This window comes from Aspergillus udagawae (genome assembly GCF_001078395.1).
Source record: "Aspergillus udagawae IFM 46973 DNA, scaffold_7, whole genome shotgun sequence".
Taxonomy (NCBI): domain Eukaryota; kingdom Fungi; phylum Ascomycota; class Eurotiomycetes; order Eurotiales; family Aspergillaceae; genus Aspergillus; species Aspergillus udagawae.
This window is the reverse complement of record NW_025091270.1, coordinates 1,435,066-1,454,656: the sequence shown is the minus strand read 5'-3', so window position 1 is coordinate 1,454,656 and position 19,591 is coordinate 1,435,066. Positions and strand designations below refer to the sequence as shown.

Below are 19,591 nucleotides of genomic sequence, written 5' to 3'. Positions count from 1 at the left end.
AAAAGCTGCGGGCAGTCGCCTCAAACTCGGAATATCGCAAGGACTTGATGGTGCGGTCTAGAATATGGTCTCACAGGATTTTCCGCGGGGTTTGACACCAAGTGATCATGGTGATCACCTTTTTATTTCCTTTTGACTATTAACCACCGTATAGCATGTTACCCATCATTGCGTTTGCCCTTCCGTGTAACACTCCATTCTGTCTCGTTCATCGTCATTTCATGCAGTATGATTTTCATAGACAACTATGGTTTGACTTGAGCGGAAGATGGTGCAGAGTAGGGTCAGGTATTTTGTCTTCATGCTGTGCATCATCACTCTGGAGCCTGCACAGCAAAGAGGTGAACCATTAAAACTAGCGGCATCAGGAGCGGCTGGGTAGCTCGACGACCATCTGTCTGCGGTCTTTTGCTTCGTCAACGCATCCAGTTCGCAGCCGACTCTTGCAGAACCTATCGCTTACAGAGCGCTCTGGGTCCCGTCGAAATCCATGCTGCATTTATCGCTCCACCCTGCATGTCAGGCGCGCTACATACGAGAACTTGTCCCCTGAGTTGTTTGCTCTTCAAACAGCAGGTTCAGACAACTCTGACGGGAATTACTTACATGGTATTTCACTTCCCCGATATTGTCAAATTCTGGTTGTCCTGATCTGTTGGATCATCACGACAGTTACTACAACTATTGGAAGGACTGCGAACAGCTGAGGCTCAGGATGAAAGCGGACCCTGCGTGCACGGATACACGAGTGTTTGAAAGATACGCCATGGTCACCGAACATGATTAGGTGGATTCATTCTGCAGAGACACTGCTGCTGGCCAGGAAGTATTCTGTCTGGGGTCAAAGGAATCAAATGCAGGAATCCATGATGCTGCTGCTGCTACACACAAGACAAGCATTGCAGAGGTACGAGGCGACCCTGAGCATCTGTACGACAAGCCTGGCGTGTGTTATGGGCGAAGCTCAGGCGGGGAGTAACCAGTATTGAGACTGCTTCGGGAAATTCATGTGCAACCATTATTATCAGGGCCATCTATAGAGTACTAGAGGATCGATTATCTCGTCTACCCTCTGTCAGAATATAATCTATACCCAAATACCTCTCTACTCTATCATATAAACTGCCTCCTAATCACGCAACGTAGAAGTAGAAGCACTGTACCACAAATGCACCTGCATTTCTCATCCATCTTGGTGACCAAACCTGCAGATCCCAAACACAACAAACACAACAAAGAAAGTAATCTTCCAACCCACCCCAGGCAGTAACACAGTAACACTCCACCAAACACAGCACAGCATACCACTAGCCCCAGCCCAGCACAAGGGAAAGGAACACCAACAACCAAACACATCCCCCCGGAAAATAATTCCGTCTCCAATCCGCCCTAATCATACGCCCAGGCACGCACTGCATAGCACCTGCAAACAAGACCCTCCTAGCCCCGGACAACTTACCAGGATGGACGACTATCACTTGACGCCGCCAAGACAATAGGGCTGAAACAGGGATTGTTAGCTTTGACAGAAGCTACATAGATACTACGAGCCCAACTGTTTTGTTTGCAGTTGATGAAATCCAATGGAATGGTAGAGTACGGATTACGGAGGACTATGTCTGTCTATCCGGATTTCGGTCGTACGAGTCGTGGCCCTGGCGTCCAGAACTTGGCAGCAGCCCGTAGTCGTATACTGTCAATGAGACGAGTTGAGACGAGGCGAGCGAGGCTAACTCTCAGACACTTTCGATGCGCGGGATCCTTCAGACTATCTATCTAGTACGCAGTAAGTACTTACCAGGTTCTTGTTCCAGTTCTGCTGGGTAGATTGAAGGAGATTTACTCCAGCGGCCCGGCGGGTGGGATAGGCGGGTTCAGGTTCCGGATCTTCGCCGATGGGTCTTACTCCCGAGTGTGGACGGGACGGTGCGTACGATGATTCCCGTTGTTAGTGCGTGGACGCATGATACTTTGATAGCAGAGGGAGGGATGCATGGTTTAGTGGATAAGTATGTTTCTTAGACGGATTTCAGTTGGTCTGGAGTCTGGAAATTGCCTGTATGGAGTACCGGGTTTGTGACAGGTCGAGTGCCAGCCGATAGGCCAGGAGGAGATGGGCCAAGGTTTTCAAATACACTCAGAATCATGGTTAAATTAGCGGTGTATCGGCTTGGATCTGTTACTAATCGAGCTATCTACATGATGTCCAAAATACTTTGGTGTCCAGGATTCACATCAGTGGCAGTTCCATTGCAACCAGGGCCCTACAGATGTGATGAGGGATGAAGGACTTGATTAACAAAAGTATCTTTGCTTCGTGAAGTGCGCAAGGAGTACTTTTGCAACAGCCAAGTGTGTGATGAGCCAGTCGAACTGCATGTCGGTGTATTGAGTATGTTGTCATTGAGTAAGAGTAAAGTATACACAGCATAAGAAGTAGATGATATAGATAGGAACCCCTCGCTCAAACGTAAGAAGAACAGATAAAAGGCGGAAAAGAAAACATCCCTGTCCAGATGTACCCAAAACCAATAGTATCCTGGCGTCGTCGTTCAATTCTTCCCGGAGCTCATAATCCGTGAAACCCCAGATGCATGGACGAGGATCGAGAGAAGGAGTCAAGCCAGAACCGGATATGCTGCCATATCTTTGTTCGTAGTTTATCGTGATGATAATAAAAGGTGATCAGGTGACGACGGAATGTGAAGGCACGGCTTATGAGTAGAATGCACTCTTCTGAAAGCTCTCCGACGAGATGTCACCCATTTTCCCCTTCAGGACTGGCTTCTCATCGGCAGCATGAGCCTTTTCAATGACCGATGTCATGGTATTGCTACGGCTGCCCACTTCGCTGCCGGAGGTGATGGCCTGCTGCGCAGGTTTTCGTTGAATGGTTTCGAGGTAGGGCCCTGGGAGGTAACCAACACGGCCGTCCCGGGCGCGGCAGCGCCACCACTCGGATGCGTTGCCCATTGGGTCTGTTTTGCTGAGAACAGCGACAATATCACCCTTGTTGACGGCAAGATCGATACCGGCGCTTTCCTGAGACTCGGGGGTATAATCATACAAAACTCGGCAGAAATCAAGCTTCGACGGGTCCAGTGGCGCTTGCATGGGTTCTCCATTTGGTCCCAGCATCATCTGCTTACGCTGCTCTTCCTGTGAGCGCGCGAGGGCCTTGATGAGCTTGCCCATCAAGTACGGAAGACCGAAGACGGCGATCAGGAACATGAAAAAGGGCTTCTTCGAAGGCTTGGGGGGAGCAGGAGAGCCGTCTGGGAGCGTGGCGGGCGCCGAGCGCCCGTGCATAAAGGCCGCAAACGCGGACGGGGTGAGAGAGGCAGCATCAGCCGGTGGGGGACGCCCCGTAATCTTCGCAATCAACGTCCTGAACCATCTGATTATTGTGAAAATTCCCAAAGCGGACCCAAGAGTATTTCGCAGATTCCCAAACTGCTCTGCAACAGAGACCATGGCTTTGAAGAAGTTAGTTTCAAGGTCCGACAAAGCAGCCACTAACTATAGAAAACATACCAAAAAAGGAGCTATGAGTCGCCATATATGTGCTCTCCAGCATCTGAGCAAACCCACCAAATGCACCCACAATACTCTCAATCATCTGAAAGGTAGCCTGCGTGCTCTGGCTGAACGAATTCGTCAAGCTGTTGGGATCATTGGGATCGCCAGGCATGCCGGCACCATACATGCCTCCCATGCCTCCCATGCCGCCGTACATACCCCCGTAGCCACCATAGCCTCCATACATGGAGCCCATCGTACCGAAGCGGGAGTATGGCGATGAATATGCGCCGCCGTAGCTGCCATAGCCGGTTCCATACGGCGTGGTACCGAATCGCGATGCGCCATAGGGGGAATAGTTCGACGCTGTCCGGTTCACAACGGAGTTCAATGTGTCAGGGCGAGAAGGCAAGGAGGGAGCAGTAGAGGATGATGTTGTTGAGGTGGATGTGGGTATGGCGGAGGTAGCGGTCGGCGCCGTCGCAGCGGCGGCTGTTGGAGTCATGGTCGAACTAATGGCGGGGGACGCTGATAACACAGTCCCTGATGGAGCAAAGTAACAACATTAGTGATCAACCTCTCGATCATAGAGACAGCACAGAATAAGTATTCAACAGCAGCGAGTCACCTACCACCGCCAGCAGTGCCTGCTCTCTCCCACGGTTTAGGTGGCGAAACCGACGCCATGGAGTTGCGGGGAGGGGAAATTTCTCACCAGCCTCGCATTTGACCCCAACCGAAAACCAGGAACGATGGAACTAGATGGCGAGTTGCTAGATTGATTGATGTGAGGATGATGGGTGGAACTTGGATGCGCAGAAGAGAGGGGACGCACGAGATGATTGAGAGAAGATGGGGAAGACCTGGAGTTCGGCGGCGGCGGTGGAGCCCTTCTGGCTTGTCCGACAAAAGGACAAAAATTACATGGCGCATGTGGCCACAGATGCCGAGGCTGTCTTCTTTTGCCGACGGAAACTCTTCTGAGCCGGAGAACACCGTGTTGATCTTCATCATCGTGATGTTGATTATTGATCTACTCAAACAGTTTGTATCATTGGTTGCACAATAATATTACTGGTTTTATCACGCTCTTCCAGTGTATTAACTTTGATCTATGACAATGTTCTTGTGTCTCAAGTACAGCTATTGTCCATACTGAATACGCTCCTACATTATCAACACCAAACCACCACAGCTGACTGTTTCAATGCAACTCAGAACTTTCTCGTCAATTGGAGTAAATATACCCATATTATACATGCCCTCCAGAACTCCCAAGATGCAACGCCGATTTCTAGACGCCGCGAAAGAAAAAAAAAAAATCAGACCCCCCGTTGTCTATACAGTTCGGCAGGCGCCGATGGCTAGGAAATAAGTGGTCTAGTACGCTGGAATCGACTATAACTCGTCACGACTGCGCATCTCGGGATGTTGAGGAAGCCGAATTCTCCACGACCGCGGTGGCACAGGAAGACCCAGCCAGTAACTCCAGGCGCGGTTGGCTTCCAGGACGAAGATTTCCCATCTGCAATACACAATCAGCGGTTAGTAACTGTGCAGAAGGACAAGGATTAGGAAGATCTTACAAAGTTTTCGGCATATTCCACCAGCTCTTCAGGACGTAGATGTATGTGTTCCACACTACCTCGAATTCGGCCTTAAAACTGTCCCACAAAGTATCCGATTCCTTGTGCGGCCGTCTCTCCCATGGCAATCTCTCCGTCGCGTACTTGAAGTCGTCGTCGTCATCCTCGTAATAGAACGTTGATCCTCCATCCTTGTATAGGACCTTCGCTCTCGGACCGCCAGGATGGTCCTTCAACAAGGGCGTTCCCGCCATGATAGCGAAAGTCTGGCCCTGTCCAAGATCCATGGCCCGGTGGAAGCTTCGTACAGCAGCCAAACTATGGGAAATGCGGCCAAGAGTGTTGATCAACGCGACTAGCTCAGTTCGCCGTAGTAGTGGATTTTCGCCATTCTTAGTCTCGTCGTAGTCGAACAGCACCTTCAGAGCCGTTCCATATCCATTCACCTGGAGCTTGCCCCACAGTCGGCACTTATCGCAGCCAACACAGTCCATCAATCTGCTCACATTTCTGAAGCGGTTGCGGAACTCTTCCTTCAAGCCGGGTGCGCTCGGGTCCTGGAACATGATATTCTCATCAAAAATCTGCGGCCGATCAGCGAGGATCGCAGTCAGCTGGGACACCTTCTTCTTAGTCTCGCTGTCCTGGAGCGGATCGCTTGTGCAAAAGGTGTAGTTCTGAAGGTGCTTCCGCAGCTTCGCCACGGCCCGCGAGACGAGTGCATAGTTGAAGTACAAGTTAGAAATGCGCTCCGGGTGATCATGCAGACGCTCTTTGAAGCATTGCAAATTGGGGTGCCACTGTCCTGTGGTCTGGTTGAGATAATCCCAGCAAAGATGAGTTGAGATGGATGCATGCATGCCGCTGATGAGGCGATGAAAGACCCGCTTCTCAAGGCACTCATTATCAAAAGGCAATCCTTCGGAGCGTTTCATCTCCTTTTGTATTACGTTTCGGAAGTCATTGACGGCCTGCAAGCCTCCTAGGGATGGATGCGGCGACAGTCCCATCTCCGGAGGCGACTTCAGAAAACAGTTCTCCCGGTAGATGGCGTCCCAGACCTGATGGGCTCCCGGTCCTGCGTAGCCCGTGAATCGTTCCGGATTATCTACCAAACTGACGTAGTCCCCTTTACCACTGGCCCCTTCGTCTTCCGGTACACAGTAATCGCGATCATCGCACTCGTCGTCGTACTCGACCACGCAGCTTTCCCCGACGTTTGCGCCGAGTTCGCCTTGAAGCGGTTTGTCACTGGGTCGTTCTTTTTGAAGCTTGCGGCCGGGATGGCCGGCTTTGGGACCTTCCAATTTGCTAAGCTCCTCCGCGCGCCATGTCAACGGGATATCCTCCTCCGACTCTATCGTGTTGACGGAACACGCGATATTGCCGCACATGCTGTGGGCGTCGTCCCAGAACGGGCATTGCTTGTTGAATAAGTTTAGGCGGTAGTATGAAAAGAAATCCGTCTCTTGCGTGATCGACTGGAGAAGGCTGTAGATCTGATCGTTGAGAGAATCGACAGTGACGTAGGAAACACAGGCGTCGGAGACGGTGGCGGAGGGGTCAATCTTGAAGAACACATAGTCAGAAAGAGACATAGAAATATTCTTGGTAGTAAAAGCCACTTACTGCGCAAACAGAGTGGTCATATCGCTGATGGTCTTGATCCTCGTGGGCATTGGTAATCCGCAAAAAGGCGAACACTGCCAGGTAAAAGACCCTGGCTGCTGAGCGCATTTTGCTGTCAAGGTTTTAAAAATGCATATACTAGTATGGTGTTCTTTTAAGATCGAACGGAGTGACGAAGATTATGATCAGTCGCTCTGTTGCCCTTTCACATGAAAATAGACAAGTGGACCTCGTCGAGGATTATCAATCAAGCAAAGATAAAGCCAAGAACTCGAAGTCTCATGCAATAACGAAGGTACAGGAGGATTCGGTGCTATGCAATGAATATGGAAGGGGAGTAAAAGAAAAATACAAATCTAGGCTGAGGGATTGTAAGAAGGATGGCCACAATTTACAGCGTGGTATGTTCGAGTCCTCAATAAGACTATTCAGAAGTGGACAAGCTGGCCTTCCTCTGCGTGTGGCGGAGTGCACCCGCAGTAGTAATCGGATGATCGCCAACGACGGCAATGGAATGTCCCACGCCAAGCAGTCAGAAGTAAGGCATTTGTCTAGTCTGTCTACTTTGTGTCTAGTTAGTGCATTTCAGGACTGGTTTCTTTTGATATTACTGGTTTGCCAGATGCCCATGCCGACAAGTCCAGATCAGCCCATTCTAAAACCTCGCTATTCATCAACGTCGTCAGAACAAAAGAGGACAGCTGTGCAATTTGGCCTATCTGGCTTATCCCTATGGACAGACTAAGTACACAAATGCATACACTCAGGGGAAAGGATAATGATCAATCATCTCTTTCTTGACACTAGTGTGAAGGCTACTCTCTCGCCTACGCCTCCAGATTAGGCTTAGCGCGACACATATCTCACCTTCTGCCTCATACGTAGATAGTTTCATCTTAGATGGTTCGAAACTCATTCCACTCTCACAGTCGCTCGCCACCCTCGAGATCATGCCCTTCACCCATCTCTCTAATCCTCTCATCCCGACTCTCAACCAGATCCTCTCCCGCTTGGTCCAGGGTTGACTGATCCAACAACTTCTCAAAGCCAAGCGTCTTAGCGGCAAACTCAAAGATCATCCTTCCCACTTCAGGCGCATGCTTCGTGAGTCCATGATCATCCCCGGGGAGCAGCTTCAACTCTCTCGGACCGTTATTTCCATACTCCCTGTACAGAGTCTCCGAGCACGTCGGCGAGAGCACCATATCATCGGTCCCATGCAGCAAGAGCCGCGGTCGCGGACTCAGTTTTCTGATCCCTTTAGTTTCTGCCGTTTGACTCGCAACGGTAGCCATTGCGCCGCGACGGTGAAGCAAAGGCTACCGCCCACTCCTTCGCCTCGGTGACGTTGTAGCTGCGAGGTTCGTGTAGAATGGCCGGTGCGTCATGATCGAGCGGATCCTTGACGCGGATGTTGACATGTCTCGCGATCGAGGGTTTGATGGCCTTTTTCTCGATTTTGGGAGGGTGGACCGGTCCCGGGCTATGCAGACTATGGGGCTTAACTGCAGCCATGGTCTTGTTAGAAACTCCCAGGTGTCGCCGTAGATTTGGTAGTGAAGAATGCAAGTGATATTGAAGATAGGACCTCATGCAGCAAAACATACTTTTATTCTATTTGTCTAGACGCGATTCAAGGCCATGTCGTTTATGTACGAGTCGCTCCGTTGCTAGTATTTTTGATATCAGTCTGACGGGACATGACGCAAGGACTACCTATACAAGTTGTTTTAGCGGAAAAGCCACACCAGGAGGCAACAGACACTGGTGGCAAGTTATAGCACGACTTGACCGTCGCATTACCAGAATTTGGATAGTCAGTATTCGATCAATTCTACATGTTCGGGGCTAAGCATATGGCTGCATTGAATTATAGAGCTACCTGGAAGATCGGGAGAAGACCGACTTCAATCCACATATTTGATTTGACTAGAAGGATGAAGTTGAGCCTGTCTTTCATCGCAGTAGTACAGGCATAATCCGTTATTATATCCCAAAGAACCTTAACTCCAGGTGTGACCGACTCCAATAATGCCGTCACATATAGCAACACATACACACACAAAGGAAGTAGGGAAAAAAGCTGTACGGCATAAAAAACCCTTGTTACATGATTCCAAATTACGCCCAAAAGTCCGGGTATCACTTCCAAATTCCGAAGTTGCCGCTCCTGAAAGCCCTCGTCTCGCGATTTTGTCCGTTTCCTGAAACTGTAGGACAGATTGGGACATCAGTGAGGGAAAGGAGCTCAAAGTAGGCGTAAAAAGAGACCCCTTGTCCCATGAAATTGCACCAATCCATAGGGTATATAGTCGTAATAGCGTAGATGTCGTGTCGTATATATTCCGAGTCGTGAATTCGTACAGCGTCGAGTAGTCATTCAGGCATATTGTTGATTGTTGTCACCAAGCATATAGCTCTGCATTTGCAACGGTGAAGACGGAGACAGTTTGGGTGATAGTAATAGTACTCCACTGGCAGGTCGTTCATCGTTGCGACATCGAAGAAGTGATGCGTTCAATAACAGTGGTAGCGTCCTGCGGGCAGGCTGTTGATTGCTCGACGCTCAGGTGGTTTTATTGCGCTTCCAACTGCGGCAATGACGACTGAATGCTTTGCGGATAATTTCGAACGGCTTTGGGAGCGGACTGTTGTAGAAAGGGTCCTTTTTGAAGTCTTCTTCAGTAAATTTCTAACAGATCGATCAGTACTTTGAAATTTGATTACGAATAAGCACCAAGGCGACCTACCAAGCCTGGGAAGCGAACGAAATTGCCATAGTCGTTCATCATGTTGGTGCCCTCCTCATACTCGTAGGTTCGTCCTTCCCTGTCTGTAGTTCCAGGAGGATAGAATGCGACTCCATCCAACGGGCGATGGCTGTTGAGACAATCGGCAAGCTTGTCCTCTGGGGTCGCCTTGAGAGCCTCGTTGGTAGACCCTTCAAGAGCTGCAATCGGGCTAGTTTTGGCGTCGTGATTTCTTTCCGCATAGACGGCGTCGTATGGGCTCTCATGGTGGTAATGAAAGACACCTGCATTGTCCAGGCGATCAATGACATCTGGAGTGACAAGAAGCGAACCGCGTCGGTATCTGGTGCGATGGCGGCTGCCTTGAGTGCTCTGCTGAGCGTACGTAGGGTGATATGTGTTTCGTCTTCTCCTTGGCTCTACTGGCTGGTGCTCAAGTTCACCAGACCAGTAGATAGAAGGCACAGAAGGTGAGCGTTCTAAACTGAGAGTGTTGAGCGTCGATGTAGATGAAGAGGGAGAAAGAGTAGGAGAAGGAGAGATGTAGCGATGGTAGGGGTTGTTGCTTCCCAACTCCATGGCCATGTCGACGTTCATAGGATGTTGACTAGGCTGATTCCAACGAGAAGGATACGAAGCCATATACATGGAGTCAGCGGAAGACACCATGGCTGTTCGACTTTGAGAAGAGATGATCGAGGAGTGCTCAAGGAAAAAAAATTCCTCCGGCTTTTAATCTCTGGAATCTCCTGGCTTGGACAGAGACGCAGGTGTCTAATAGTAACTCTGCGCTATCGAATGCAATCTTACCGATACTTTCTGTTGAGGTGGGGCTGACTGTCCGATTTGGGGTCTGAAAATGTGTTCAAGCGAAAGAGCGGTGTTTCGACGCATAGAAACGATGATTGTCGCGGATTATCAGCTCAGAAAATGAGGCACGAGAAGCACGTTCGAGGAAAGAATCAGAGAAGGAGGAAGAGCACCCAGAGACAGTAGAGAAAAGATTGTCTACAAAGTGTACGACCAAAGAGTGACGTGACGACTTGCGTATACCTAATACCCAAGGGTCCTGGGGCTTATCGATAAGGGGCCCACCCCTCCCTCTTGGGCTTAGTGATTATGATTTATGCCTTATCTAGCTTAGTGCATAGGCCTTGCCGAGTGACTAGACCCATTCGGTTACATCGGCCACGGCACTCGATGATGAAACTGATGGGCAAGCACCGAGAACCCGTGGAAATTTTCGCCTCAAATGGCTTCCGACGATCCCGTCGATCCATGGATGTGGATGGAAATTACGTTCGTGTGCCTGAGTATGACTCAATGATCTCCTGTCAAAGGTCATCAGAATCTCACATAACGAGCCCTATGACGTTGTTCAGTCAGTATGAGAACCCGTCACATATGACAGGCACAAGGTTTTGTCTGTAGGCTACAATCTGATCTTCTTATTCGGCCAAAACAAAGTATCTAAGCAGTCACTGAGGGAAATATCCATTGCTACTATCTCATGCACTCCCTTTTAGATTTGTATTGCAAAGATTAAGCTCACCGTTAGTCTGAATGTAGCGTCACTTAAGACTTAAAGAGTGCACTACTAAGGCCCATTGTAGTCTAGGCAAAGTGCAGATAGACTAAGTCGAAAAGGAAAGCAGATGTAGAAGCTACTTGGACAAACAGAGCACCCCTCCCATCCCTATTATGAATACATGGGTTTAACTCCGTAGATAAAAGTTTATCATCAGGCCTATTTAAAAGATTGGTTTAGCCTCCAGAGATGGGTGGCCGTAAGAGCGTCATGGATTGTGGAAAAATCTGTAACGCTTCAATGTCAGTGCTACCATTACCCCACACGTCTATGACAGGGCCTTCCTCGTTCTAGACCAACATTCGTCGCATCAGGTCACTTTAAATATGAACACCCTTCAAGGAGTTTTACAACGCTTGCTCGCTGTATATTCTGGAGACAGGAATTGCGCATCTATCTATAGTCTCGTAGCATGGACCCATGATCCTTAAATCATGTGTTCTACTCAAAATGCGAAGCTTTTTGTATCTCAACCTCTCTATATGTAACAATTGCGCGTATGGTTCTTCCACAAGTCAACTCCCGGAAACGTTGTCTAATACATCGCCTTTTGATAACAATTCTACTTTGTAACTTAAGAAAGAAGCATAGAGACGCTTTTGATTACAATTGACACTCTTTCGATGAGAGAATAAAGCCTACCTACCAGCCAATCAGTAACTCTGTTGGTAACGGGAGCGACTTTACTTAGTAAGAAACAGTAATACCATTACAGTAAGTTTACGCTTGCTTCTCTTCAACCCGCTTCTTAACTCAAACCCCTACCCATTGCCGCGATGGCTTTGGTGCAATACTCTGATACAGAGTCAGATACAGAAGAGAGTGGGGAGAAATCGCCTAGACCTGCAAAGAAACCCCGTCACAACAACACTTCTGCCGATGATCGAGTATCATCTCTCCCCCCACTACCAACAGCATTTCGTGATCTGTATGCCTCGAGCACTCGCGTGAGTGTACGAGACGATCCTAGTCTTCATGGAGGCCGTAAGCGCGTCATTCCCCATGTGGAAGGGAATTGGCCTACCCATATATACCTAGAGTGTGAGTTTCATGCCTAGAATTTACGGATGGGGACTGAATCCGACAGGGTATCCGTCGAAAGCAGAACTCGCTGTCTTGGATGGTATATTATCACAGGTTGAAATCAAGTTGGGAGGACGTGCACGACAGATCCATAGCTTATTAAGAAGCGATCTGGGTGTCCAACTCCCGCTTCATATCAGTCTCTCCAGACCAGTGGTTCTTCGCACTGAACAGAGACAGCCTTTCATGGATATGTTCCAAACAGCTCTTCAAGAGTCTACAGTCCCAGCGTGAGTGTTTCACGCTTCTCTCGTGGACATTCGGGTTGCTAACGGACCACCCAGATTTTCTGTCAACCCTTACAGCCTCGACTGGGTCTCTAATTACGAAAGGACGCGGTGGTTCCTCGTCCTACGGGTGACAAAGCCCGCAAATGATAACTTGAACCGTCTCCTCGGCCTGTCAAATCGCTCCTTGGCTCACTTTGGCCAACCACCGCTGTATGCGGGTAGGCCGGCTGGCCCAGTACACAGACTTGAACGACATGAAAGTGTCCAACCAGATACACAGCCCGAAGACCTTTCTCACTGTTTCCATGTCTCCCTCGCCTGGAGCTTGACAGAACCAACTCCGGAGCAGAAGAAGAAAATCGAGGCTATAGATCTTCACCGCTTACGGAGTCTGTTCATTCACTTTGACTGTGTAAAGGCCAAAATTGGAAACAATATCTCGAGCATACCCCTTTCGACTGTATGAAGTTTTTGTTAGGGTATAACCGAAGCGTAAATTGGTGTGAACTGAATGATATATGCTTAGCCTCCCTTTTTAGAGGAGAAGGTATTACGGCTCCTCAGTTACCTAGTATTCCATTAGTCTTTCAAGATTATTCTACCTCGCGGGCCCTGAGCTCCATACAATTTATTTTCGTTCCCAATGTTCTACCTTGGAAATGCACCACTGTGTGTACTGCGCAATACGATACCGCCTTATACTACCTTAGGACTACTGGCCCGAGCCGCACTAACGCGTCATCCCTCATCATCCTTTTCAACTCAAAACACTCAACTTCTGAAAATCAAGAGGTCTGCTTGTGGCGCATCCCCCCACCATGATGTCGAGTCTACAGATACCATCTGTTACAATAGTGAGTTTGCCCTAAGCTGATGTTATGCATACGAGAAGCTGATAATCTCCCTAATTTCTAGGAAGATTTGCAGGCCTTTCAAGCGAAGCATTTTCCCAGTAGTCAACAAACCACGTCGCTCAACTACACCTATAGCGAGACTGTAGATAACGATGTTGACGATGATGACGGCCTTGGTTACTACCCAGATGGCGTGAAGCGTACTCTCACGGACGAGCAGATCCGCATTTTCAGGCATAGTGAAATCCACTCATTACTTCGCCAGAAGGAACTACGAGAAGAGGAGCTGGCTGAGGAGGCCAGTGAATTAATGCCTGTGAGGCAGGTTGATGGGGATGTCGCTGAAGGGCAAGAAGACATGCCCTCTGGTATTCCGGATGGTCAACAGGAGAAGATACCTGAGGCGAGAGAGGGCACTGGCTTGGAGCCAAATGAGGCACAGGATTCGTCTACAATGAAGCGTTCGGATGAGGCAGACTCTCGAGAAAGGCTTGATTATGATGACATTGCTACAGTGCAGCGGGAAGCACATGCGCGTGGTTCGACCTTTGCTGGACGCAGAATCATATCCTACGATGATTGAGAACGCTATGCGTCGGCAAACAGTCATATGACATTTTGCAACGACTGGCTTTCGGCCTTGACATTCCTCATGCCAGATTTTCTCCGTTGTCATCGTTCTGACTACAGAATTGGAGACTGGCTGGCTCACCCAATGCGCGTGAGTGCCCCTTTTTTGTGCATACTCGCTTTCTTGTTCTGTGATGAAATTTATGTATCAGTCATCCTTAGTCGGATTGTCATACCATCGTCGGGTGTGTAAGACTCTGACGACTTTAATCTTCTCTCTGACCTTGCTATTTCCGCAGCCGGTTCTGCTTTTTGTCGTTGTTAAAACCATCACACTAATTATCCGAGTTATTCAGAATTTGGCCGATCGTTTGAGCAGCAAAAGCGGAATATCGGCAAGCAATCCCTTCCCCGAATCTACTCGATGATGGAGGGCTACAGAGAGCCTGCAATGATCCTGACCGTTCAGCCGACAGGCAGCAATAAAGTACTACCTGGGCAATTACTGAGTTAGCGGTCAACACTGTTAACGAGTCGACGTCGCAGGCAACACACACGGCTGGGAACATTGTCGTGTTTGCAAGACGCAATAATTGGCTAGACTAGACTTCAGCAGCCATTTCATCTCTGGATGTGGTTGGAGCCGACGCCAGACGGGCTCTTGATGCTGCTTTCGAGGGCTATGTTTTCCAAGGCCGTCCTGCGATACCCTTGTCCTTCAGGAAGGCACGATGAACTTTGCGGCAGTAAATAATGATTCATTGCGGGCACATAGGATGGAGTTGGATTTGCTTTCAGTCTTCCCACCTGCTATCAGCCCCCAGTCCTCGCAGAAGCGCCCCGGACTTACCCCATTTGTGACTGCCTGCAGACAAGCGTTCTCTTGTTCCTGGTCTGAGGTTTACGTTGAGCCAGCGTAGTTGGATGTACATTTGATGAAGCTGAGTTTGACACACAGTCGGGGGATTGTCGTAACTGATGAATGGGATTGTGGTAACCTGTGAATATTCGATCTCTGGCCGGTCGTGGGCTGGATACATTGGTATCTTAATATATGTAACGGCCCATAGCCACGAACACTGCTAAGCCTGCCGCGATCTGAACCCTGCTCAGATACTACCTACACACTGATCCAATGATGATCGACTTGGTGTGCATATATATATATATCCATGTAAAAAAAATGATATGGAGGAGAATTAGCCGGGTCGTCCAATTTTTCGATTTTTGCACTTCCTCCCAGTATATTTCGACATCCCGGGAGTAAATGAACGTCATTTCACCACTACTGCTCCCTCCTCGAGAGGCTGTGCTAGGATAAAGTGTAGCGTATACTTCAATGCAAGATCGCCGCTGTTGTGCTGCTACATCGTTATCCTGCAGCATGTAGTATGCCAGCTGCACGGGGTATTGCTTCAGTATTGTACGGAGTATTATACGGAGTATTGTTGTTCTTTTCTGGTAACTATTGCGAAGGCCACTTTTGTTCATCCATCTGGGAGTCAGTCGACAGATTATGAGCCATGTTTACAGCCTGCATCATGGACGCAGTTTCCCTATTCCAAGCTCGAAGGGTAAATGTAATATTTCCTGATCTCGATTCCAATCTCATTTCCTCGTGAGCGGCATTGGACTATTCGTCCGGCTTGGTTGAGCGCTGCCTCGGGAGCAGAGCCCAGAATATCCCAATCCCGACCAACAAGCCAACCATAATCGGCTGCATAACCTGTACCCCTGTCTTTGAAGCGATCGCCCCAGTCATGAAGGGGAAGGCAGCCGATCCAGCTTGTCCCAAGCTCGCCGTGAAACCTATCGGGGTGGAAGATCAGCACCGCGGATTCAATCTCAGGGAAAAGGAAATGTCCCCGCGTAGCCAAGATGACCTACCTAAGGCGCCGATGTGAAGTTCCTGTGGAATAACTTTTGACAGAACGTATAGTCCGACAGGGTAGAATGGGCCGATAAAAAAGCCTGTTGGTCATGTCAGCCACAGTCTCAAAGCGACGACCGGAGACAGTCAAACTCGAAGAGCTACCCACCCAGAAGACAAACGGTGACTGCATTCGCGATAATGTTCGGTATCAGCCAGAACATGACCTGCAACGCTATGGCGAGAGCGATATAGACAAACACCATCCGACGCTCACCGAGCTTGTGTGTGATGTCTGCGAGAAGGACCCGTCCGAGCGTGAACCCGGTCCAGAATCCAGAAGCCACATAGCCTACTTTCTTCGGGTCCCCGTGTCTGACGGAGACGAGGAATTGCACCAGCCAGCCTGGGGTGCTCCTGTATTAGCTGTTCTGCAAGCAGACGGTGATTACGAATCGCCCACATACCTCCCGACGCTACTTCAGCACCGACATATAGGAAGAAGAAGCCGTTAAAGATCCAGACCACTTTATTGGTCAGAGTGGCCTTCATTTCAGCATTGGCTGTGTCTTTGGCGTTGGACACGTTTGGCTTAAATAGACCTCTCCGGAACGTCCAAGCCAGGAGGACAATGTTGAGCACCCCCATAACAAACGTCGCGAGGTAGTAATAATGCCAGTACGGTGTTCGAGAGGCGATTGTATTCGCGATCAGCGGCGCAATAATCGTGCCGACTCCGTAAACAGCATGGAGAATGCCGAGCCATCTATGGGCGTTCTTTAGGGTGATCATAAAGGTATTCGCTTGTGCGTCTTGGAAAGCAACACCCATGCCGGTGAAGAAGAAGGCAGTCATAAAAAGAGGGTATGGAGGTTTCCAGAACATGAGCACGTACCCGAAGCACTGGATCATGGCTCCGGCAACCAGCGTCCCGCCGCTTCCCAGTCTCGAGCAGACGTGAATGTTGGCAAAAGATGCCACTAGCCATCCGGCGAAATTGACCAGATAGACCATGGACACTTTCAGCAAGCCAATATCATAGGCGGGCTGAAGATATGGAATGAGCACACCGGTGGCAGCGTCTAAATATTGATTAGTCCGGATCCCTCTCACACACCAGTCGTGCGCAGCGACTTACCGTTCAAACCGGCCATCATCACCGCATAATTGGTGCTGATCAGTCTGCCGACGACCTGGCTAGCATCTTTTTGAGTGAAGAAAGACGAGTCCTTTGAGGATGAGTTCTCCACATCCTCTACCCTGCTGTCATTCCGGTTCTCCGTGTCCATGGTCGACTGAAGGTTCTAGCCTGCAATGGCTTCGCGAGAGGGCCACGGCCATTGCTGGCAGTGGTGACAATTAAATATGCATGGTCAGTCGGTATAGCTCCTCGTGCCCCTCTCACCTGAGTCATTGTGGTTACTATTACTGTTAGGTTATCGCGGCTACATCGCGTAAGCCAGCTAGGCAAAGGCCGACGCTCCGCGCACCAATTTTTGGGAAGGAAAAGAAAATGGATGCTGCGCAGTTTTCCTTGACTCTGCATAGAATTATGTCCCATCTTGAACAGTTCTTTTCTCAATTTCTCTTCAAGTGATTGTGTGGACATGCTTAACATTGACTGAAAAACTGCAATTGCCCGTCACAGGGGTGTATGGAGTCAGATGTGAAGTGACAACCCCGCAAATGCAAACGCTTTGATGTTGTGGGGTCATGCTCCAGCCAACTATGCGTGGCAGTTGATGCATCAATCTGACATTCACTCCGACAAAAGCAAGTAGCCAAGGAGTCATTACTGTCGCATGCTCACTTTTATGGCGACGTAAGCACTCGAAAGCAAGCTGGATCATTCTTGATTCTGACATTTGTTGACTGACATCCCTGGTTCCAACAAGTCCGTAGATATGTGCTCTGCGGCTGACGATGGAAACATAGGCAGGTATTAATTGTATAGTCTGTTTGTACCTGTTTCGCGTTTGTCTCTCTTTGATAATCTGTGTTCAAAATATGATGGCTCTAGACGGTGCTTTGTGAGCAGCAGAGGCTGATGCCAGACTACTCTACATCAGCATCGCTGTTCCAAGGACTCCTCGAGATATTAAGCAATTGGTAATCGGGATATATGTCTGTCAGTGTCCTCGGTCGTGGAGGCTCAGCATGCAAATGCTCCAGAGTCAATGATTCGAGAGTAAGAGATGATCAAGATCAAGATTCTGAGTCAGTGTGAGGCCATCTCTGGCGTAGAAAAACTGCAGCCCCTCTGAAAGAAGCTGGGGTGCTTCGGCTGCCACCAGTTTCCACAACAGATCACAGACTGAATTCATCAATGATCAGTTTTGCTAAAGAGAAGGGGGCAACATTGCAACACGTCGCTGCTTAAGGCCTGAGCCCGAAGGCTCAAGGACGGACCTTGTTCGCAAGTATCTAATCATAACACCAGTAGGTGTGCAAATCCCAACCTGATCGAGATAGTCCAGCCGAATGCGGATGATCATCGTCGAAATGTAAAGAGCCGTGGTCAACCGAACCCGAGCTGTCCAGATTCTCATCCGCGGTTTATCTCGCCTACCTACTTGCAAAATAATGGTTGTTCGCCGAACGGACGGCAATCTCCGAACTACCTCGTCGAGAACATCAGGTAAAACACCTATCTTCCCCGCTCGAGAATCCGAGTCAACGCGGTAACTGATGGAGAATCTCCACACACTATCGAAAAATGGAAGCAGTGGGGACTGGGGTTCTGTATCCGGGGTCTGGGGTTGATACACGGGTTAGGGAGAAATCATGTCACTTCCGACCAAAATATCCGCCTGTAGCCATGATTTGATCGAAGCATTACAAGACTATGCGGCAGTTCGTACCCGAAATTGAATCGTGTAGACTACCCGATTGAACAGGCCGATTCGACGTGTGGAGTTCGGTAGTCGATCATTGTGCCTCCAGAGCAATTCTGAGTCCGTTTGAAGCCGCCCGGCTGTACCCGTACTTTGTCCTCATAGTGGATAGCTCCTCATCATTAGCAGCGCAGTCGTCCTCGTATGTGCGTTTAATCCCCGTGTTATCAAAGCCTGGTTTCTTCGGGTCGGAGATGACGATTGCCGCCTTGGCCTGATCAACAGCTCAATGTAACCTTACAAAGGTAAAGCTTCTCATTGGCTCAATTAATTGGCCTCTTGGTGGAAGAAGCAGACAGTGGGGCTTTTTGGCTACAGAAAATCAAGGTACCTTAGAGGAAAGCCTCATTGGAAATTCAAAGTGCTGGGGCTTGAGGCTGGGTTAGGACAAGCGGAAGATGATAATGATAGACACAGTTTCAATTGACATGTCGAGGTCTATTTGAGATGAAATGAAGAAGACACTGCATTTACTGAATACCATCTAAAGAGGGGATTATTGAACAAGGGGTATCACCCAGAGTAGCGGCCACTGAAACAGCCTGTGTTAAGGCTTGAATTACGAGATGGTCCCTCTAGACTCGGACAATCTGACTGCGCTAGTGCAGTAGCTATGTCAGCGGTAAGCGCAACGAGAAAACTGTACGAAGTACAGAGTAGATGGAATGATAACAGGCAGGCAAAGGGCCATTCTCATGTTGGTGGAAGAAATGGATGACGAGGGATGATGGATGACTAAGGCGTAACCTAATTTGCTAGTGTCCTACGGCAGATCTGCATTGGGTAGCCAGAGGATCATTAATTCATTCATTCTGCAGGAATACGGTTCATGACAGATCTCAACGATTGATATCAATTGCAATTCTAACCACCATAATATGTAATAATGAATCCATCTAGGAGGAACTCCGACTGTACAGTAGTACTAAGAGTTCGGTGTGTCGGAAGAGGAAGCGTCGCCGGAAAAGGCTTAGTAAGATCTCTAGGAACAATTTCCTAGATCGGCGATGGCTGTAGT

General features: G+C 49.1%; 6 protein-coding genes across 6 annotated transcripts; 1 reads left to right on the top strand and 5 right to left on the bottom strand.

The window, feature by feature from the left end:
* Positions 1-2,715: 2,715 nt before the first annotated feature.
* pex13 (peroxin PEX13) lies at positions 2,716-4,206 on the bottom strand (the record flags this gene model as incomplete). The annotated part of the gene is made up of 3 exons (XM_043294028.1): positions 2,716-3,476; positions 3,535-4,062; positions 4,152-4,206. 3 exons carry the CDS (start codon positions 4,204-4,206, stop codon positions 2,716-2,718), a joined length of 1,344 nt encoding a protein of 447 aa, XP_043149963.1.
* Positions 4,207-4,917: 711 nt separating this feature from the next.
* Positions 4,918-6,842, bottom strand: Aud_009167 (ER oxidoreductin; the record flags this gene model as incomplete). Its single annotated transcript, XM_043294027.1, has 3 exons — positions 4,918-5,044; positions 5,106-6,673; positions 6,735-6,842. The coding sequence occupies 3 exons, from the start codon at positions 6,840-6,842 to the stop codon at positions 4,918-4,920; spliced, it is 1,803 nt and encodes a 600-aa protein (XP_043149962.1).
* Positions 6,843-7,657: 815 nt separating this feature from the next.
* Aud_009166 (uncharacterized protein) lies at positions 7,658-8,249 on the bottom strand (the record flags this gene model as incomplete). The annotated part of the gene is made up of 2 exons (XM_043294026.1): positions 7,658-7,985; positions 8,041-8,249. The coding sequence occupies 2 exons, from the start codon at positions 8,247-8,249 to the stop codon at positions 7,658-7,660; spliced, it is 537 nt and encodes a 178-aa protein (XP_043149961.1).
* Positions 8,250-9,300: 1,051 nt separating this feature from the next.
* Aud_009165 (uncharacterized protein) lies at positions 9,301-10,153 on the bottom strand (the record flags this gene model as incomplete). The annotated part of the gene is made up of 2 exons (XM_043294025.1): positions 9,301-9,426; positions 9,485-10,153. 2 exons carry the CDS (start codon positions 10,151-10,153, stop codon positions 9,301-9,303), a joined length of 795 nt encoding a protein of 264 aa, XP_043149960.1.
* A 3,050-nt stretch (positions 10,154-13,203) lies between these two features.
* Aud_009164 (DUF3807 domain-containing protein) lies at positions 13,204-13,822 on the top strand (the record flags this gene model as incomplete). Its single annotated transcript, XM_043294024.1, has 2 exons — positions 13,204-13,239; positions 13,301-13,822. The coding sequence occupies 2 exons, from the start codon at positions 13,204-13,206 to the stop codon at positions 13,820-13,822; spliced, it is 558 nt and encodes a 185-aa protein (XP_043149959.1).
* A 1,620-nt stretch (positions 13,823-15,442) lies between these two features.
* Positions 15,443-16,968, bottom strand: Aud_009163 (putative MFS transporter; the record flags this gene model as incomplete). The annotated part of the gene is made up of 5 exons (XM_043294023.1): positions 15,443-15,618; positions 15,697-15,780; positions 15,849-16,085; positions 16,147-16,761; positions 16,818-16,968. 5 exons carry the CDS (start codon positions 16,966-16,968, stop codon positions 15,443-15,445), a joined length of 1,263 nt encoding a protein of 420 aa, XP_043149958.1.
* Positions 16,969-19,591: the final 2,623 nt, after the last annotated feature.